This window comes from Narcine bancroftii, chromosome 1 (assembly GCF_036971445.1).
Source record: "Narcine bancroftii isolate sNarBan1 chromosome 1, sNarBan1.hap1, whole genome shotgun sequence".
Lineage (NCBI taxonomy): Eukaryota > Metazoa > Chordata > Chondrichthyes > Torpediniformes > Narcinidae > Narcine > Narcine bancroftii.
The window spans coordinates 474,390,800-474,411,666 of record NC_091469.1 but is presented as its reverse complement, the minus strand read 5'-3'; the positions used below and the strand labels follow the sequence as shown (position 1 = coordinate 474,411,666).

General features: G+C 44.1%; 1 protein-coding gene across 4 annotated transcripts in view; it reads left to right on the top strand.

Annotated features, from left to right (window-relative positions):
• The window catches only part of dpp6a (dipeptidyl-peptidase 6a), an 810,473-nt gene that overhangs the window by 539,949 nt on the left and 249,657 nt on the right, over positions 1–20,867 (top strand). For all 4 annotated transcript variants that reach the window (XM_069914792.1, XM_069914791.1, XM_069914794.1 and 1 more), the window contains exon 5: positions 13,396–13,470. In XM_069914792.1, coding sequence (XP_069770893.1) covers positions 13,396–13,470 — 75 coding nt within the window. The remainder of the gene's footprint in view (positions 1–13,395; positions 13,471–20,867) is intronic.

Here is a 20,867-nt window from a genome sequence, read left to right as displayed (position 1 = left end):
AAATGGTTGAGGACCCCTAGCACACACCACCTTTCAGCTGCTGCCACTGGGAAAGAGAAACAAGAGTTTCCATGCCAGCACCACCAGGCTTCGTCCCGCGGGCAGTGAGAATGCCGAACGACCCAAGGAACTGCTCCACTCACCATTGAGACTCTGCTATTCACGAATAAAAAAATATTTATTTATTTATTTTCTTAAATATTCATATTCATGAGGATTTGAGTACAGGAGTAGGGAGATCCTGCTACATCTGTACAGGGTCTTGATGAGACCACACCTTCTGTGTGGAGTTTTGGTCGCCTTATCTGAGGAAGGAGATCCTTGCCTTGGAGGGTGTGCAGAGAAGGTTCATTAGGCTGATACCAAAGTGTAGTTAAGGTATCCTTGAAAGGAGCTCAAACCAGGGAAATCAAGTCAATTCAAGTTTATGGTAATCTGATTGCACAAGTACAACCTGACAAAAGAGCCTTTTCCAGTCGTTAGTGAAAAAGACACAGACACGCAACCAGATGTAACACATATACCTACCGACAAACAATACATATGTAGGACAAGTATTTCATCTCTACAAATAAGTAAATATTGTTTCATGAATATGAGAGTCTCAGATAGTTAGTGTGAGCAGTTCCTTTGGTCGTTCAGCATCCTCACTGCCCCTGGGAAGAAGCTGTTCCTCACCCTGGTGGTGTTGGCTCTGATCCTCCTGTATCCCTTTTTTGATGGGAGCAGCTGAAAGATGCTGTGTGTAGGGTGGAAAGGGTCCTCAATGATTTTGCACGCCCTCCTCAGACAACAATCCCTGCAGATCACGTCAATGGAGGGGAGGAAGACTCCAGTAATCCTCTCTGCCGCTCTTATGGTCCTGTGGGTTAACCTCCGATCCAATAATCATCGGAGTTTTGGTGTGTTCAGATCCCCTCCCAATTCCTAATGACTTGCAGTAAATACATACATGTCTGTTGTGACTCCTCCACTAGATACCCAGGCTAGATTAAAGGAAACTAATTCATCCAATAGAAGAGCCCAGAAGAAATGGAAACAACCTCATCATTAGGGCTAGAAGTGGTGCCAGGTAGTATTTCTTCTGGAGATCTGGAACCTGAAAGCCATCGAGGCTGGAGGTTAATTGGAAACACTTAAAGACTTGAATTTTATGCAGTGATAATATAAAGGTTTAAGAAATCAACACAAGAAATTCATGCCAAGACCCAATGCTGCTTTTGCAGGTGTGTTAAAAGTCAATCAAGCAGGACTCTATCTACTTGTTAAAATGGAATGAGAACTGCTCTGCTAAATTCAGAGAAGAACTGAGAACAGAATAGACGTGTAATCAATGATCTCAAGGCTGCTGTGGACTTTGCTATAGTAGCATGGCTACACTCTGGAGAGCGCGTCGAAAGAATCAAAGGCTTGTTGATCCAAACCAAGGCTATTATTAACTAGAAGACTGGAGCGTATCACATGTAGGTCGACCAGTCCAGAATGACCTGGTCTGGCTAGGAGCAGCCCTTTAAGATCTGCTAGTAGGTGTGGCTACGCTCTCAGCCAATCACAGTCATCCTACAATACAGTCTGTACATGTACACATTTGTGATAGAATCTGTACTATCACAGAGTCTTTATCTACATAACAATGCTTTAGAATTTGAATCTCAATGAGACAATGCAATGCTCTATTTCAACATGGTGCTCCATTGTTCAGTCTACAGGAATAAAAATACGGAAGATGCAGAAACAGGTGTAGGTCATTTGCCCTTTCATCCAAATCATGACTAATTTTCTGTCTCAGTGCCATGTTCCTGAGTTATCCCCAGATCCCTTGATTCCCTTAACAATACAGCACAGTATAGGCCCTTTAGCCCTCAATGTTGATCTTCCAAAAAAAATGTTCTACACCTTCTGTACCCTATAACCCTCTATTTTTTATTCACCCATGTGTCTTCCCTTAATATTCTGAGATCTAAAACCCCGGATATCTGGAATTCAAGCAACTGGCAAAAACAAAATCACAGAAAAATTAATAGGTAAAAAATACTGGTTCAAAATTGGCGTTCCTCGCCATTAGTTCACCAATCCACGCAACATGCAATCTCAACCAACCAGAAAATTAACCTATCTAACTAATCCCCATAGCTGCTGGATATCGGGGTTTTACTGAAAACAATGACCAAAGCTCCTGAGCTCTCCTAAATAGAGAATTCCAAAGCTTCACTACCCTACGTGTGAAGGACTATCTCAGTCTTTATTCTGAAACAGTGACCACTGATCTTAAACTCCTCACTCGGAGTTATATTTTTCCTGCATCCGGACTGGCAAATTAAGTCGTTTTTAAAAAAACCACACCGCTTATTCTTCTAAACTCTGGAGAAGATACAACTCTATTTCATTTTATGGTAAATCCACCTTCTCTGGAAACAACCAAATGAATTCTTGCATTTTGCTAAGTACGTCCTTGCTTCAGTAAGGAGATCAGAACTGGGTGTGGTCTTCTCCTTAATATACACATTTCTTTAATATACACCCAGATTCATCCAGTCTATATGTAGGTTGCGGTCCTCCCAAAATAATCGCATGGACTCTGTCACGTGCACCTCCAATTTCTTGATTAATGCCAATGTTACAACCAGTATGCAGTGACCTCTTGATGATAAATTCCATCCAATGTTTTCTGCCCTTTGCTCATTCTTATTTTGTCCCCATTAATTCCAGCTCTACTCCATGATCTGACTGAACATTTCACACTACTGCTCCAAGTGCCTGCAGTAAAAACGCAGGTGCATTCCATTCCATTCCACTCCATTCCCCTTTTTGTCCATCCTTCCTGTGCTGTGGAATATATCATTCCACCTGCATCAGGTTCCACTGTTTCCATCTCTTTTTTTTTACCTACAGCTGTCCTTATTTTTCTCTCTTCTCTCTTACTTCCAAATGGTTTCCCCCTTTGCCTCTCTCTCTCTCTCTCTCTCCACCTTTCACAATCTTCTGCTCTACCACTTCTCCCCCAAGCTTCTTGCCATCTTTATATCTGTAATATCAGCCCTTTCTCTCTAGCCTTGATAAGGTGATCCAGACCAGTTCCACCCATGGATGTGGTCTGACCAGCGGAGTCGGCAATCGGCTCAAGATTGCAGCGTCCACAGATTTTCTGTTTCCCCGTGAGATCCTTTACACTAAGTTTAATGTTCTGTGCCTTCATTCCACTTCCCAGCCACATCACAAATGCACTTAAAGGGTTACCCACAGAAAAATAAACAAAGGATTGGATTTAAGCCTTCGACAATCAATACCATAAACCTTGAGGTTACAAAAAGCTTTCTAATCACAGGATCCTATGGAGACAAGAGAAAGGAGAATCAATGGTTTCTCAACTAAAGTTATAGTTGCTTGGAGACAATTTTATCATGGGAAAACCTATTATCAGGATTCATCTGAAAGTGTTCGTTGCTGCTTTGTGAAACTTTTTCTGGGGGAAGGACACATTATTTGCACTGCTGTTCCCTTGAGAGAGCTCGTAAGGTATCGCTGGCATTTACGGAAGATTATTTTGTGTACTCTTTCTCTGTGATTATTTGGGATTCAATAGGAGCCTCGACATTGTAGCAGTCTGCAGCAATGACGAGCAAAATTTATTTCATTCTGCACCAGTCTAAACTAATCCTCAGCTCGAGAGAATGTTTCCTCGACTCCGAGAGTCTTCTCCACGGGGAAATAGGGAGAATAATGAGAATTGAAGAGAAATCAGAAACAGTGTCAGGCAGAAGGGAGATTGACAGCCTAAAATAAATGAGAAAGGGAGTGACGCAGGCCTCGACACCTGGATTTAGTTTTCAGTGCCTGTGCCATTTCCAAGATTCTTGGGAGAGAGTTTCTCTTTTGGTCACTGGTGCTCAGTGCATCAATTGTCAAACCCAAAGGTTCCATTTATCTGTGTGCACTCAGCTGCGTTGATGTGGATCAAGAAGGGAAGAATCATATCTGACCAATATCCAGACTCAGCAAGAGATCAGCAGCTGGAAATGCACTCACCATGTGGCATGAAAAAGCACATTAGCTTGCAGGGAAATTATGTACCAGCACAATAGCCCATTCAGGAAATTAGAACCCTCAGGAATGTTGTACCCTGCGGCATTTTTTCTCAGATAAATTTTGGACAAGTGATAATAATTTTAAATTTAAATTTAAAATTTCAACATGGGCCCTTTCAGCCCATAAGCCCGTGCTGCCCCAAATGCACGCAATTGACCTATATTCCTGGTACATTTTGAAGAGTGAGAAGAAGCCGGAGCAACTGCAGGAAACCCACGCAGACACAGGGAGAATGTACAAACTCCTTACAGACAGCGTTGGATTTGAACCCCAGTCCCCGTTGCTGTAACAGCGTTGCGTGAACTACTGCACTAAATCTGTCACCCAATGGCACTAATGACAGTGCCACATTGAAAACCTGTTTCTGGTAAGATTTTCAGACTCACTGGTCAGAAAAGCAACTGTTTTCGTTTGCTCATTGTGGAGCGCACAATAATGACGTCGACATGACGGAGTGATTAAACGGCTCTAATTACCAAAACCTGAGCATTACGGATACACGTCTTGGCCAGGTTCCAGGTACAGGAGCAAGAGGGGGAAAGTCCAGGCACACCAGCCTTTATTGGGAAATCCAGGGAGGAGCCAAGGGAGGAGTCAGGGAAGGTCAGGGAGGTTCGGACTGGCCAGTCCATACATCCATGCAAATGCCTTTCACCACATTTGCCCCTTCTTTGAGATAAAACCCGGCGACATGGAGCACATACTGTACTGTATTACATATATACATTGTTCATAGTGTCCATCACAGGTGCATCCTGTCTGGTGGTCTTGTGATCCCCTATGACTTCCGAGGCGCTGGGCGAAGCTGCTCTTGTTCCTGCATCGAGCTCGCAGGATTGTGTACCTATGTGGGTGGAACTTCGGTTACAGAACCCTTTTCTGCCTGTTGGGGTGGGCTTTTTGCTGACAAAATCTCTGTGGGATTGACTGGTGCTTGGGGGGACGGGGTTCTACTGTTTTCTGAGGGGGGGATGGGAAATACGTCAAAACCCTGGGACGTGGATGGGCGCTGTGTCGATTGACCGTCTGTTTCTTCTGGGGTCATCTGATCAGTATTAGTGTACCCTGCCTGAGCCAGGTCTTGTACTGACACCGTGTCCTCCCTCCCATCTTGGTACCTCACAAATGTGCATTGTGGGTTCGCATTTACCAGCTGCACTCTTTCCATCAGGGAATCTGTCTTGTGGGGTCTGTGAAGAAGTACTGGCCCTGATGTCATCAGCCAGACTGGCATAGTGTATCCGGATGCCAACCTCCTGGGAAAAGAAAAGAAAGTCCCACGTGGGGGATGGCATTCATAGCTGTGCACATCAGGAACCTGGTAACTTGTAGCGCGTCCAGTAGTACCTCTTGCCACTGGGAGAGAGGCATCCCTTTTGACATGAGGACAAACAGGATTGCTCTCCATATTGTACCGTTTTCCCTTTCCATGGGGGTTGTGGCTAGTAGTTCTGCTGGTGGCTATCTTCGCCGCCTGTAGATACTGTCACAGCTCCTGACTCATGAAGGAGGAACCCCTGTCACTGTGTATGTAGCTGGGGTATCCAAACATAGTGAATATGGTCCATTGCTGCAGTCATGTCCAGGCAAGAGATAACAAACGGGAACCAGGAGTACTCATCCACTACATTCAGGAAGTAGAGATTCCTGTTATTAGATGGGAGGGGACCCTTGAAGTCCATACGAAGATGTTCGAAGGGACGGGTTGCCTTAATCATTTGGGCGCTATCCGGTCTGTAAAAATGAGGCTTGCATTCGGCGCAGATGAGCAGTTACGGCATAGTTCCTGAATCTCCTCAACTGAGTTGGGCACATCTCTAGCCCTCACGAAGCGTTACAGCCTTGTGACCCAGTGGTGGCAGAATTTGTCATGCAGGAATCGGCTTGTGCGCTGGCACATGTTCCCTGGGACGGATCATCAGGTGGCTCATTAAGCTTCCCAGGCCGGTATAGGATCTCATAATTGTACGTGGAGATTTTGATTCTCCACTGCATGATCTTATCATTTTTTATTTTACCCCGCTGTTTGTGGTTAAACATAAATGCTACGGCCTTCCGGTCCGTCAGCAGGGTAAATGGTCTACCAGCCAAAGAATGTCTCCAGTGGCGCATAGCTTCCACTATAGCCTGAGCCTCTTTCTCAATTGCTGAGTGCCTGAATTCCTGGCCCTGGAGTGTTCCCGAGAAAAATTCCACTGGCCTGCCTGCCTGCCTGATTCAGCGTGGCTGCTAGGGCAACATCAGATGCATCACTTTCCACTTGGAATGCGATGGATTCACCAATGGCATGCATTGCCACCTTGGCAATCTCATCCTTTATGCCCTCGAAGGCTTTATGTTGATGGGGGAAAGTCTGTTGTCTACTAATGACTGGGCCTTGTCCGCATAATTGGGGACCCACTGGGCATAATAAGAAAAGGACCCGAAGAATCTTTATAGGGCTTTTAGGTTCTGGTGCAACGGTAGCTCACTAAGGGGGCACATTCTCTCGGGGTCCGGGGACACGATCCCTCTCTCCACCATGTACCCTAGTATTGCCAGCCGTGAAATATGGAACATGCACTTCTTCTGATTATACATCAGGTTTAGGGTTTTTGGTGTGGCGAGAAATTCCATTAGATTCGTATCGTGTTCCTCCATGTGATAGTGATGCTATTCAAATGCAGGAACATTGCCTTTAGCTTGTGATCATCTCATCCACTATGTGGTCCATCTTCCTTTAGAACATCGATACCCCATTTGTCAGACTGAATGGCACCCTGCAGAACTGTTGCAGTTGGCCTTTGGCTTCAAAAGCCGTTTAGGGCCTGTTCTCTGGTCAGGTTGGGTTCTGATGGTATGCCGAATTAAGGTCTATGGTGGAGAAGACCCTATATTGGGCTCTCTCATTCACCATGTTGGCAATACGGGGTAGGGGGTAGACATCCAGTAACGTAAATCTATTCACAGTCTGGCTGTAGTCTATTACCATCCAGTTCTTCTCCCTCCCCCCCCCCCACTTTTACCACCAACACCTGAGCTCACCAGGGCCTGTTGTTGGGCTCAATGATGCCTTCAGCTCACAGGCTCTGGACTTCAGTTTTAATGACACGTCTGTCCTCTGGGCTATATCTCCTGCTTTTGGCGACTATAGATCTGCAGTTCTCTGATAAGTGCTCAAATAGCGGAGGCGGAGGGATCCAGAGGGTGGACAGCCCACACATACTGCCCAGCTTACTCTCATTGGCTGGGCTGAATTCCTCCTTCTGCACCGTGATCAGAGGGTGCAGACCGTCAAACTGCATTGTCACATTTTCCAGTTGACACTGGAAGTCTAACCCCAGAGTTTCGTATTTTACCCTTGGGTATAGAGGGATATGGCAGGTGAGACTAGTGCGGATGGGACATTTCAGTTGGTGTGGGCAGGTTAGGCCAAAAGGCCTGTTTGCATGATGTGTGATTCTATGACCCTAAGCCTTAGAATAAACCCCAACACTGTTGAAAAATTGCACAAATTGAAAAAAAAGTTGTGCTATCCCAAATTGACTGTGAGAGTTAAGTTAGCCTGACAGTTAGCAGGATTTTCAATGCCCATTTTGCATCCAAATGTGAAAAGTAGATGTCCAAGCTGCTCCAGTTAGTTGCATCTACTTGGACCTTGATGGATCATTCGCTGGTCTCCCACGGTCGGAAATAACGATTCAACTGCAACAGTCCTCTATTATGCCATTCCCTGGTTCCACCTTTTGTTGCTTTTCCAAGAGTTGGGCAGAAACCAAGATACAGTCTTGTAGTTAAACAGGGAAGTCTCCAGACATTGTGACTGTAGGGCATTACACAAAAGTGCTGGAGAAACTCAGTAGGTCGCGCAGCATCTATAGGAAGCTAGTGGGGGCCAATGTTTTGGGCCTGAGCTCTTCATCAATGTGTCTTTTCACCGTTTGCTTCTCATTGGATGTTGCATGACCTGCTCAGTTTACCAGGATTTTTGCTTATTACATAGTCTTGGGGGTTTGTGAGGTCATTGCAGAAACGCTGATATTCCTGGTAAGATTATTGTCAAGCACCTGAATTTCCAATGAAATGAACACCTTTCCCCAAATGTGGGCGGGGGGGGGGTGGGGTGGGTGGGTAATTGTGTACTATCTCGAACAGTGACAGAGCCCTTTTCTGGACAGCCTTAAATTTATTGACAGGAACATCGATTTTCCCGATTTTAGGTAACCCCACCGCCATCTAGTTCCACTAGCCCCTTCAAACTTGCATTTTATCCCAGTAATTAACTGCCAATCTATTGCTAACGCTTGCGAATTGGCATGCAGGCGTCAGATCACCCCGGGAATGGACCGCTTAATGAGGATGTATCACCGCTGGGGTGATTGGTTAGCCCAGCGTGAAAGGGACATGGTATATCCTGGAACAAATTAGTGGAAGATAGGTGTCCCTCTCCCATAGGATGCTGGTGGTGAGTGTGAAAGGATCCAGAGAACTGGTTAACAGTGGTCCAGTGTGAATGGCAAAAATGGTTTCTTGAACCGGTTTGTTGAATGGACAATTTACTGGTGAGCCAATGTGAAAAGTTTCTATCTCTTCTTTACCTACCACTGTACCTTTTCCCCCTCTCTTTTCACATTCCTTCCCAGTGATTTATCCCCTACCTGTCTCTCCACCTCTTATACCTTCTGACCTATCTCCCTCAGGTCCCTCCCCCAGCTTCTTTCCCCGTTTATATAAGTAATTTCACCATTTGATATTAGTCTTGATAAGCCAGACTGAATCACTGACTGACCGCCTCTCCCTCTGGATATTGTCTGACCTGCAATTCTTCACGTGACTCCAAAGAGTTAAACTGTGCTGGACAGGTCTCTGTCATTCTGTCTCAGCATTTACCTTGAACTGGTTTGTAGCGATGTTTCTCTGGAACAGAAGGCAAGTTTATTTCTGAAGTAGGATATCAAGCCAGAACATGGAGGCCACCCGCACATTGGAGGAGCACCACCTCATCTTCTGTCTGGCACCCTCCAACTGGATAGCATTGATTTGGACTTCTTTGCTTTCCATTAAAACCCCATTTCCCCCCACCATTCTTCTTCCTCCGATGCCTCTCTCTATCTCTCTTCCTCTCTCTTTTCCATTGGTCTCCTTTCACAGAGCCAAAATCAATTCTCACCTCTCCTCTTATCATATCCAATTAACACCTCCTCCCCCTCCTATTCTTCCCCATTTCTCTCTCTAGTTTTTAACCCGATGCCTTTCTGAATTTGGCTTATAGCTTGAAGAAAGGCTCAGGGCCACAACGTAGGTAAATAATCTTTATCTGCTATGGATGCTGCCAGACTGTCTGAGTTCCTCCAGCATCTCTATGTGTTTTTACCTAATTTCTCTCCACTATTACCCCCCTCCCCAACAGATTCTCCTCAGTCTGACACATTCCTCCAGCAGGATTGTTTATCATTTCAGATTCCAGCTTCTGTCCTCTCTTATGTGAACACGTGCGTTCTCTTTCTATTGTCCAAGTACAAATGATTTGTTGCAATTTACACTTCTTAATTGTCATTACAGTTTGTGTGTGAGATATTTTAGAGTTCAAATATTATTTTCTGATGCCTCTCTAACCCCACATCATTGGACAGCCAGTAGCCTTGCTGTGATAATAAGTACCGGGTAAGTATTTTTTCAAAAGGAGCATTTTACAAAAGAAAAGATGGATAAAATTTGATGCAATTACAACGTTCATTATGGGAAGTTTGCCATTTTAGAAGCCGGCTTTGTTGTGGGGAAGAAAGCCTTCTCAGAATCATCTTGAATGTGGAACTGTCTTTCAAAGCAATAATCTGAATTGGACGAGGGGGGTCATGAACCTTTATGAAAAAGATGCAATGTTATGCAAAGTTTGGGGTATGTGCCATGATGAAATTATATCTCTAGGGGTTAATTGTGTGTAAGCTCTGGGAAATATGCCATTAATCTGGAAAGTGTTGGCCTGAGTTATTAGAGACCAGATTGGCTGGGACTTGTAACTGGAGTCTAGGAGTCTTAGGGGTGATCTTGCACTGTAATGCCCCTGGTATCTGGCATTTATGGGGATTGGTAGATGCTGGATAAGTCTATTTTCTGGTTGCTTGAGACTTACTGTTACAATACTTAACTAATACACCTGCATTAATAATAAATAAATTAAAAGACAAATATATATATACTGTACTTACACTAAACAAGCTTCAATTGCATTTTACTTTATTTTCAATCACATTGTTTGAAAATATTTAACTTTTGCTGAATCTGCAGGTTCCTCCCCCACCGTGGAACCGCGCGAAAGACAAACAATAACATTATGGATAATTAACCACCCCTCCCCTAAGTTTAAGATAAAGCCTCTGACTGGGGCGAATCTTACTAAGCAGGGATAAGGAAACACTTTAAGAGAGTCACCCCAGCGGCAAGCGACATCAACCAGCTCTTTCACACAACTTTATTCAAACAGCTGCTACGAGAAAAGCATGACCAAGGCTCTCTGCTGGCTGAATATTTGCTCCCAACTTCACCGATGGTTTATGTGTTATTTCAGAGAACATTTGATTTGATTTAAAATTTAAATTTTGGATATACAGCACGGTAACAGGCCATTTCAGCCCACGAGCCCACACCGCCTAATTACACCCAATTAACAACAACCCCGGTACATTTTGAATGGTGGGAGAAAACTGGAGCCCCCAAGGAAAACCCACACAGACATGGGAGAACATACAAACTCTTTACAGACAGCGCAGGATTCGAACCCTGCTCCTGATCGCTGGCGCTGTAATGGTGTTCTGCTAACTGCAATTCCAACCGTGCCACCTTTTTACAATTTACTTTCACAGGTACAATTTTAAACATGCATATTTTTACCTTTTATTTTATTCTTATTTATTTTAATTTTTAAAATTTATTTTCCTCATTTTTTTTTTGTCAGTTGCTTGAAGCTGCCGGTTTGGTTTTTTTCCAGATTCCCAAGGTTTTACTGTAAAATTTTCAGAGACATTTATAAGTTGGATGGTCACAGACTTTTTTCCCCCAGAATGGGGAATTGAAAACTAGAGGGCAGAGGTTTAAAGTGAGAGGGAAGGATTTAAAATGGACCTCGGGGGCTACTTTGAAACACAAGATGATGGGCATATGGAACGAGCTGCCAGAGGAAGAGCTGGAGGCGGAGACGATAACAATGTTGAAGACATTTGGTCAGGTACCAGGATGGGAAAGGTTTATAGAGATAAGGGCCAACACAGGCAAATGGGGTTAATCTAGAAAATCTTAGATGCTCAGGTCAAGTGCAGAACACAAAATATGCTGAAGAAACTCAGCAGACCACGCAGCATTCCCCACCCTCCTCTCCTCACCTTCTCCCCCCAACCTTTTATTCTGAAATGTTGGTTGCCCTTTACATCCTACAGATGCTGATACCCTCCTGACTTTCTTCAGCACATTTATTCACTGCACAGACAAATGGGACCAGCTCAGGCAATTTGGCCACTGTGAATGAGTTGAGCCAAAGGGCCTGTTTCTGTGCTGTAGGCAAAATCTTGTAAAGTTTTCACCTGAGCTTCATGGATTGACCACTTACTGTGATGAATTAGATCTCCATCCTGGCGAGGGCTTCACAACTGATGTTCCACTGTGAATGCTGCTGCCAAAGGTATTGGTGTAGATATTAGCTAAAGGCTCATCTTAATTATGCTGCAGTGGCTGGTCAAAAGACTTATCATTCACCAGCATGAGAGGCTCATCAGTGGGCGATTTCCACTGTGGTGAGATGTTGGAGCACTGATGAGTACGGTAGAACAGAGGGATCTGGGAATAGAGATACATATTTCCCTGAAAGTGGCAAGTTATTAAATTTTTGCGAGATTTATTCCAAACAGAATTATATGTGGATCCCTGGATGTGTTTATTGGGCTATATGAATCCAATTACAGTACGCATGGAAAAACCTCAAATCTCATTTATTCGATTGGGTTTGGTGGTGGCCAGAAAATGTATAACTTGGAAAAATGATATTGAATTAAGTATACAAAGATGGCATAAAAAAATTCAATCTTGTTTGTACTTAGAGAAGATAACATATAATTTATGAAATAATATTTTTTTTGTTAAAATGTGGTCTTTGTATTTGGAATATATGGATCTAAACATAAAGTAGATACTTTAGTTATGTTTAAAGATGTAGATTGACATGCAGATGGAAACTTAACCTATTTTGATTCTGTACAAATTTTTTTAAATATTTAAGCTCCAAATGGGGGGGGGGGTGGGTATAAGGGGTGAGATAGTTGGGAGGGGAGTTTGGGGAGGGTTATAGGGGATAGATTAAATTTTATTTTGTGTTTTATGTTTTTATTTGTATTTTTTAAAAACTTTAAATAAAATTTTCAAAACAAAAATGTGGCATCACAGGTAAATAGGGGTGTGAAGAGAGCTTTTGGTATCTTGGCCTTCATAAATGATTGAGTATAGGAATTGGGATGTTATGGTAAAGATGTACAAGACATTGGTGAGGCCATATTTGTGTGCAGTTTTGGTTGCCTAACTACAGGAAGAATATCAATAAGATTGAAAGCTTACACAGAAGATTTATCTGTCCGGACTTCCAGAAATGCATTACAGCAAAATATTAAACAGGCTAGGATTTTATTCCCTGGAGCATAGAAGAATGAGGGAATTTTGATAGAAGTATACAAAATTATGAGGGGTATAGATAGAGCAAATGCAAATAGGCTTTTTCAACTGAGATACAAACCAGAGGACATGGGTTAAGCTTGAAAGGGAAAAAGTTTAGGAAGAAGATGTGGGGGAACTTCTTCACACAGAAGGTCATGGGGGTGTGAAACAAGCTGCCAGCTGAAATGGTGAATCTGGACTCAATTTTCACCTTTAAGGAGGATTTGGATAGGTACATGAATGGGAGGGATATGGAAGGCTAAGGACTATGTGCAGGTCAGTGGGACTAGGCAGATTAATAGTACAGCAGAGCTAGAAGGGCCAAAGAACCCGTTTCCTGTGCTGTAATGTTCCAAAGTTCTGTCTAGAATCCTTCAGGAGAGGAGATAGCAAAGTAAAAAGTTTACCAGAATGAAAGCAATGCAGACGGAGTACTTCCTCTGAACGTGAATGATCCACACTATCTGATGCTCCTTGGAACTTTGTGTGAAATCGAAGAGCAAATGCATGGGTCAAGACTTGGCGATGGCTTGTAGTTATTTACATTACATGCTAAGAGTTTAGATCGTAAGACTGCAAGAGTGTAAGGTTCAGCGTGACTAATTTGTCCCTTATACTTTTTTATTTTAACAGAAGGAATTTAGAGTTAGCAAATATGAAGTCTCACCAGACATGAAGTTTGTTCTTCTGGCCTATGACATTGAACAGGTATGTGCAGTCTTTGGTTTCCTCTAAAGTCATTTTATTGGAAGAAATGACCAACTATCATCTCTTTCCAAAGGCCCACATATTTCGATGCATCCAATCCTTTTGCTGTAAATCAATTTGAAAATAATATTTTGAAATCATCTCAATTTTTAAGGTGATTGTGAAATTGTGAATGGGAAGGTAGGCTGGAAAGGTCAGATGAACTACTCCTGCTGCCAATTCTCATGTTAAGAACATTTTGCCTTTCAAACCTGCCCTCTCATTCATTAAAGTCATGGCTGATCTTTACCATTTGTGCCATTTTCCAATGGCATGTCTGGAAAGCTATGAAGATTGTAATGCACACAAAAAAATTCACTGACACTCAGTGACTCTGAAGGGATTTGACTTTGCTTCTCTTTTTCCTATTTTTAGGGGCGCTGGGCTCTTGGCTTGCCTTACAGCAGGCAGGAGTTAAAGTATATCTTGTATTATGTGGGAAGGGAAATGTTCAATGGGTTCAAAGAGCAATGAGTCTGGACACAGGCTGAACACAGTGTGGAAGAATACGTTTTATGAATATGCTTAATAAGGGGTCAATGTATTAGGTAAGGCTTTCAGTTACTGCAGACATGGGAATATAATTGTTTTTTTAACACCTATGCCAAGTGGGAGAGTATTATCCAAATGTCAATATGTCTCGAGATAAGGAACTCTCTGATCTTCCCAGACAATTCTAGATATTACAAGATAACACGTAATGGTGAACACAAAATGCAGCTGCTGTGAAACTTGTGAGGGTCTCATACAGCACCCCAGCCCAGCTTCTGTATAAATGTACCGCAAACACTCCGGTACTTTTGGTGTTGGGCTCAGAGTAGAGAAGAATCACTTCCTTCAATCCCCCTCACTCATACTAGTGTAAAAGGGTTAATAAAGGAGCTGTTGTAAGTTTACTTGGTTCTGTGGTGCCTTTTGCTGTCTGTTTTTCTGCAGCACGGGTTGACTTTAACAATGGGAAGGATCACACACATGAGGGATGGCAGCAAGGAGCCACAACTAGTGGATTGTTCTAGTGAACCGGTGCAGACTCGAAAGGCCGACATGGCCTGTTTCTGCTGAGTAAATGGTTATATTTGGTTATATAACACACACTAGTATTCTCAATCACAAAACAAAGTACAGTAGAACTCCGATTATCCAAAATGGTCAGGGCCGGGCGTATGTCGGATAAAAGACTTTTTTCGGAGAACTGGACATTTTTTAAAAACAGACGAGTCGCAACAATAAATCACTTGCATCAATGTTTAATCAACAACAAACAACAAGGGAAGGCTTTTTAAGTATTAAAATAACATTTCATTCTCAACAAAAAAAATGCTGGCCACCGCTGATCACCGACACCTCCCCACTGGAAGCCCGAGGTCCCTGCTCCTGCCGGGAGCCCCGACGTCCCCACTGCTGCCGGGAGACAGCCCTCCTTGATGAAGCCGGGACAAGGCATTCTTCCGATCACTTGCATCTGGGAGGCATTGGCATGCAGTCTGAGAGGGTGAGTTGGAAAAAAAACTCAATAGGGGAAGGTAAAGAAGAAATGGAAAGAGAGAGGGGAGTGAATTACCTGAAACGAGGACAAGCATTGTTCTAATTTCATGTCAAATGAATTTTTTTTTTCAACCTGTGAGGTCAGTTGGGCTCCAAAAAAAATTTGATATATGAGGATTTCAGAGAATCTGATTTTGGATAATTAGAGTTGTACTGTATAATCAGTCACATCGGACTTAAGAGTAGCAGCCGTGTACAACAGCCAAGGATTACAATGTGCCACCTGCCATTCCTAGTCTAACATAGGGACAGCTCCAGTGCTATCTAACAGCCCCGATCCCTGTGCAGTGCTCACCTTACCAACGACTCCTCCAGCGTTGTCCACAGTTCGTGACCTAAAGTGGAGCAGGGTTTGTCTCAGGACCGAAGAGCAAAAGAGGAAGAGCTAATCATGTGGTGGACTTTATAGTTCAGTAAGTTGTAGGGTTCGGCCTAGTAGGTGATTAAAGGAGCCAATGGTCAGGTGTGCGCTCAGGGTGGGCAGAGTCCAATCTTGATTGGTAGGCGATGCAACTTCCAACGAGATTCCAGTTGGAGAGGCACATGACCCTCCACAATCCACACTACATGTATCTTACATTTTTAATGTACAATTACATGACAATAGAAGAAACCTTGAGCCTTGAAGTGTTGGAGGGTCTCAGCAGGTCAAGCAGCGTCCAAAGGAAGTAAAAAGTAACTAACTTTTGGTCCCAGGCCCTTGTCAGGAATCTGGAAATACAGGTAGACCCCTGAATTGAATTGTGAGAGGTGGATTGGAGAGGAGAGGAAGGAGGAGCACAGTCTAACTGCTAAGAGGTAATTGGTGGATATAGGTGAGAGAACAGAAGATGAGAAGTGATAGGGAAGTGAGTCACTCTCTGATAGGAGAGGGAAAGGGAGGGGATGGGGAGATGGAGGAAAGGAGACAGAAGGGTAAGGAAGGAGAGAGGTTTGTTGGAAATTGGAGAAGGCAATTAATGGTGTGCTTAGATGAAATATCTGTTTAAATATAAATTTTAAAATTTAGAATGGTGCGCAATAAATAACTCGAGGCTGAGACTGAGTCACTGATCTACAGGCTTTTATTCACAATGGACAGGGACCTCATCCTGTACCATGACCCAGGCTTTCTGGGGAAGGGTCAAGGTGTTAGAGGCTTTATGCAAGGTCAAAGAGGGAGGAGCCACAGAACGGGGCAGGGCCAAGTAATCAGGAATACAGCTGTTCACCTCATTCACCCCTTGCTCTTTTTTATTGTCTAGCAGGGTGACATGAGGCACAAAGTCTTGCAGGTTAAGCCGGTCTGGTGCTGTGATCTTCCGTACTGACCGGCAGAGCGCCAATTGTTAGGTCGCGGCCGGGGCTGCTGTCTCGTCCCGGACCTCCAGCCCTGTGTCGAACTGCTGGGGGCATGACGGATCAATCGGAGTGACTGCAGTGGGGTAGGGTGTGACAGTACGTATTGCATGTCCGTGGAAGGAGAGGGGTGCTGCTTGGTGGGAATGCTCCTCAGGGGCCCCCACGTGCGCGAGGTCCCGGATGGAGCCCATCTGAGTAGGCCACGAACATGTATTGGGGGGTCGTGTGGAGGAGCTGAACCCTTTCAACCAGGAGGTCGGTTTTATGGCCCCTCGTGTTTTTGGAGCAGGACTGGCCCTGGAGACATCAGCCAGTAGGGTAGTTCGTCTCCCATGCAGACTTCCTGGGGAAGGAAAAAATTCTTTTGTGAAGTGTAGCATTAGTGGATCGAGTGCGTGGAGCACCTCTGGAAGGACCTCCTGCCAATGGAAGGCAGCCAGTACCCTGGACTTTAGGTCAAGGAGGATGGCCTTCCACCCAGTGCCATTCTCTCTCTCTGCCTGACACAGGTCATTGCTCATAAATGAGGACCCCCGTTCGCTGTGGATGTTCGATGGGTACCTAACCTGAGTGAGCAGGTTGCACTGGGCCCCAATGACTGTGATGGTGGTCATGTCAGGACAAGGGATGGCAAAGGGGAACCGCGAAAACCTGTCGATTACTGTGAGGAAGAATATCTTGCGGTTGGTGGAGGGAAGGCGGCCCTTGAAGTCCATGCTCAGGCATTTGAAGAGGCGTGTGACTTTTATCAGGTGTGCCCTGTCCAGTTGGTAGAAGTGTGGCTTGCACTCCGCACCGACCTTGCAGTCCTTGGTCATGTCTCTGAGATCCCCGAAGGAGTATGGCAGATTCTGAGATTTGACAAAGTGAAAAAAAATCTAATGACACCGAGATGGCAGAGGTCGTCGTGGAGGGGTTTGAGGCGATCCACCTGTGCGCTGGCACATGTCCTTCGTGACAGAGCATCTGAGGATTCATTGAGCTTCCCTGGCTAGTACTGGATATCATAATTGTAGGTGGAGAGTTAATCCTCCACCTCAAACTTTTATCATTCTTTATCTTACCCCGCTGTTTATTGTTGAACACGAATGCCATGGCCCATTGGTCCATAAGCAGGCTAAAACATCTGCCAGTCAGGTAGTGCCTCCAGTGCCGTTCTGCCTCAACTATCACCTGAGCCTCTTTCTCTATAGAGGAGTGTCGGAATTCAGGGCTCTGGAGTGTGTGGGAGGAAAAGGCAATGGGGCGGCCTGCCTGATTAAGGGTAGCGGCAAGGGCAAAATCGGATGCAGTTGACGCACGTTAAATAACTCAAGAGGCTGCGACTGAGTCACTGATCTACAGGCTTTTATTCACAATGGATCTGGACCACATCCTGTGCCGTGACCAGGGCTTTCTGGGGAAGGGTCAAGGCATTAGAGGCTTTATACAAGGTCAAAGAAGGAGAGGCCACAGGTACAGTCACAGATCGGGGCGGAACCAGGTAATCAGGAATATAGCAGTACATCACATTGAAATACAGCACGTAGCAGGCCCTTTAACAGCCATCGTGTTCATTACGCCTAATAATACCCAATTGATCTACAACCCCCAGTATATTTTGAAAGGTGGGAGGAAACTGGAGCTCTTGGGAAAATCCACCCAAACATGGTTGCTCCTCCAATGTGCGGGCAGCCTCGATTTGGCGAGACATAAAGGCCATGGACAGTCACATCAGTGTGGCAATGGTGTTGATGCTTTTGTAGCTGAGGTACAGTAGGCCACTGCAGGGAGATCAGGTTTCAACTGCATGCAATACTCCGGACAGCACAGTGGCCCTCTGCCTGTCTGAGCATGGACATCCCAGTTCATGCTGCATTGCCACCTTGTGTGGGGTGTGTGGAACTGTGTCACCTGCTGCGGCTTTGCATGGGAAAGTGATGCAGCCCACGGAATCGTTACATCTCACAAATCTATTGATGGCTCTGTGGTAAAACACAGAAGTCTGCAGAAGTAAAAGCGCGACGCTGAAGAAACTCAGCAGATGAAATAATGTACTTTATAGAGCAAAGTAAAAGATGTAGCTCTGCAGTCTGTAGACAGGAAATTCTTTCTTTTATTCAAAGAGCCTTTTCTATATCAAGGATCTGCTCTGTTATTCAAGGCGTTCATTGCCTGTTCATTTGCACCATTACAGCTATTCCTTCCTTAAACCTAAGTGTTCAGGATTTACCCAGTGGATTAAAAAAAAATACCCTGCAGATAATGAGAATCAGATTCAAGGGTAGTTTTTTTTTTCCTGCTGTTATCAGATGCTTGAATTCAACTCCCATTAGTAAAAGTCGATGCTGTGATATTCCTTCCGTTACAATAAAGCTTTTTAAAACAGCAAGATTTATTAACTAAGCAAAGAGCACAAAGGACAGAACGTACACATACCAGACTTTATGTGGAGGCATCCGTCTGGAATCTACCCAAGATGTAACATTCCCCAGGTGCTACACACTCTGACTCCTCTTGGTGGCAGTCCTCTTATCGCTACATCCCATTTCCTTGAGATGTTTAATCAAACTTGACATATTAATACAGTATTCTTTCCATTTAAAGTTCAACACAAATGTAACGTGGGCATCGGCAGCACATTTTTTAAGTGCGCAGTTCTTTTTCTTTTATTGATTCAGTCAGTCAGGTGCTTTGGTAACTCTTCTTAACACAGGTGATTGTGTGGGCTCTGCTGGTCCACTACTGTCTAGCACGGGTGGTGTTCCCTCTGCTGCTGTTGAGGCTGGATCTTCTGCATTTATCTGTTCCTGCGGTATCTCTGGCAATTCAACAGGCTCCTTCGATTCCTCCTCAGTATTTGACCCTTCTCTGTTCTGACAGTGTAGGATCTTGGATTTACTTCTCCCAGAACAGTCTCAAATGTTGGAATCTATGAGTCTCACTGGGTCATGTTGTGCCAGTGGCCCTAAGCTTCTTGCTGACTTGTCATAGTTTGCCTTTTTGTCTCCCTTGCAGATACTTTTGTTTCCGTTCAACATCTTGGTTCTTGTTTGGGCCTGCAGAGCAGGGAAGTGTGGTGTGTAGTCTATGTCCCATCAGAAGCTCAGAGAGTGACATGCCATGTTCAAGTGGTGAAGCTAGATACGGATCTGAGCCACTGTCTTGTACTTCCTTGAGCAACTCTTTAACTATGCTTTACCGTTTGACTGTGGATGCAGAGGACTTGAAGTCACATGTCATAAATCATACTCTTCTGGAAAGTTCTGGAATTCTCTACAACTGTAGCATGTCCATGGTCACTGTAGACAATTTGAGAAATTCCATCCCTTGCAAAGATCTATTTCATATGTTGAATCATACAAGCTATTGGGAAGCAGCACAATCTCTGGAGAGTTCGATAGATAATCAATAACCAGCAAGTAATTCTTTCCATTCATGTGGAACAGATCAATCCCAACTTTCTGCCATGATTCTGCTGGTATGTCAGTTATGATCATGGGTTACTTTGTCTGCTTTGAGTGATGTTTCAAACATCCTGTCAATGTCAACATTTGTCCCTGGACAATAAACACCAGTTCTGGCATTTTTCTGGCCCTCGTCCACCCTTTTCAGCATCTCTTGTTGCAGTGATTGAGGAATGACAATTCTGCTCTGTCTGAGTAGAAGCCCATTGACAACACTCAGCTCAGCTCTGATGTTGTAGTGTGACTGACATTCACCTCTAGGCCATCCTTCATTCAGATTCTCAATGACTTTCTGTAGAACTGTGTCCTTTTTCTGTTTCAGCTACAATCTGCTTGGATTTCATGTCAGATGCAGGAATAGATTCAGTGATCAAATTCACGTGGAGAAACACATCTGTCTCTGTGGAACTCTCATTATGTACTTCAATCTGCTAACACAATAAATTTCCCTAATGTTGTAGCTTCATCATCAGTCTTTGGATTCTCTGTGACATTTCACTGAGGTTTTTCTTGATTATTGCTATTAATGGCTCGTGGTCTGTCTCTGCCGTGAATGTTGGTAGACCATACACATGACTGTGGAATTTCTCGAGTCCATAGACCAAACCTAGATACTCTTTCTCAATCAGTGAATATTGACATTCAAATGTTGTCATCGTCCTTGAAGCGTATGCTACTGACCTCCAATCTTCTCCCACAGCCTGAAGTAGCACAGTACCTACTCCATCTTTTGAAGTGTCCGTGGATATTTTTGTCTCTCTGGATGTGTCAAAGAACATCAGAAGCACTAGTTCTGTCGTTATAACGGTTTTCAGTCATCCCCATTCTTCCTTGTGGTTGTCTGTCCACTTGAATTCACATTTGTCCTGTAACAACTTCCTTAGTACATTGTTTTGGAAGACTGCTTTGGTATGAATATACCAATGAAATCGATCATTTCCAACCCTCTCAATGTACCTTTTTTGTCAGTGGGTCTGGGCATCTCTAAAATTGCTGTCACCTTGTTCTTGTCTGGCTCTGCACCTA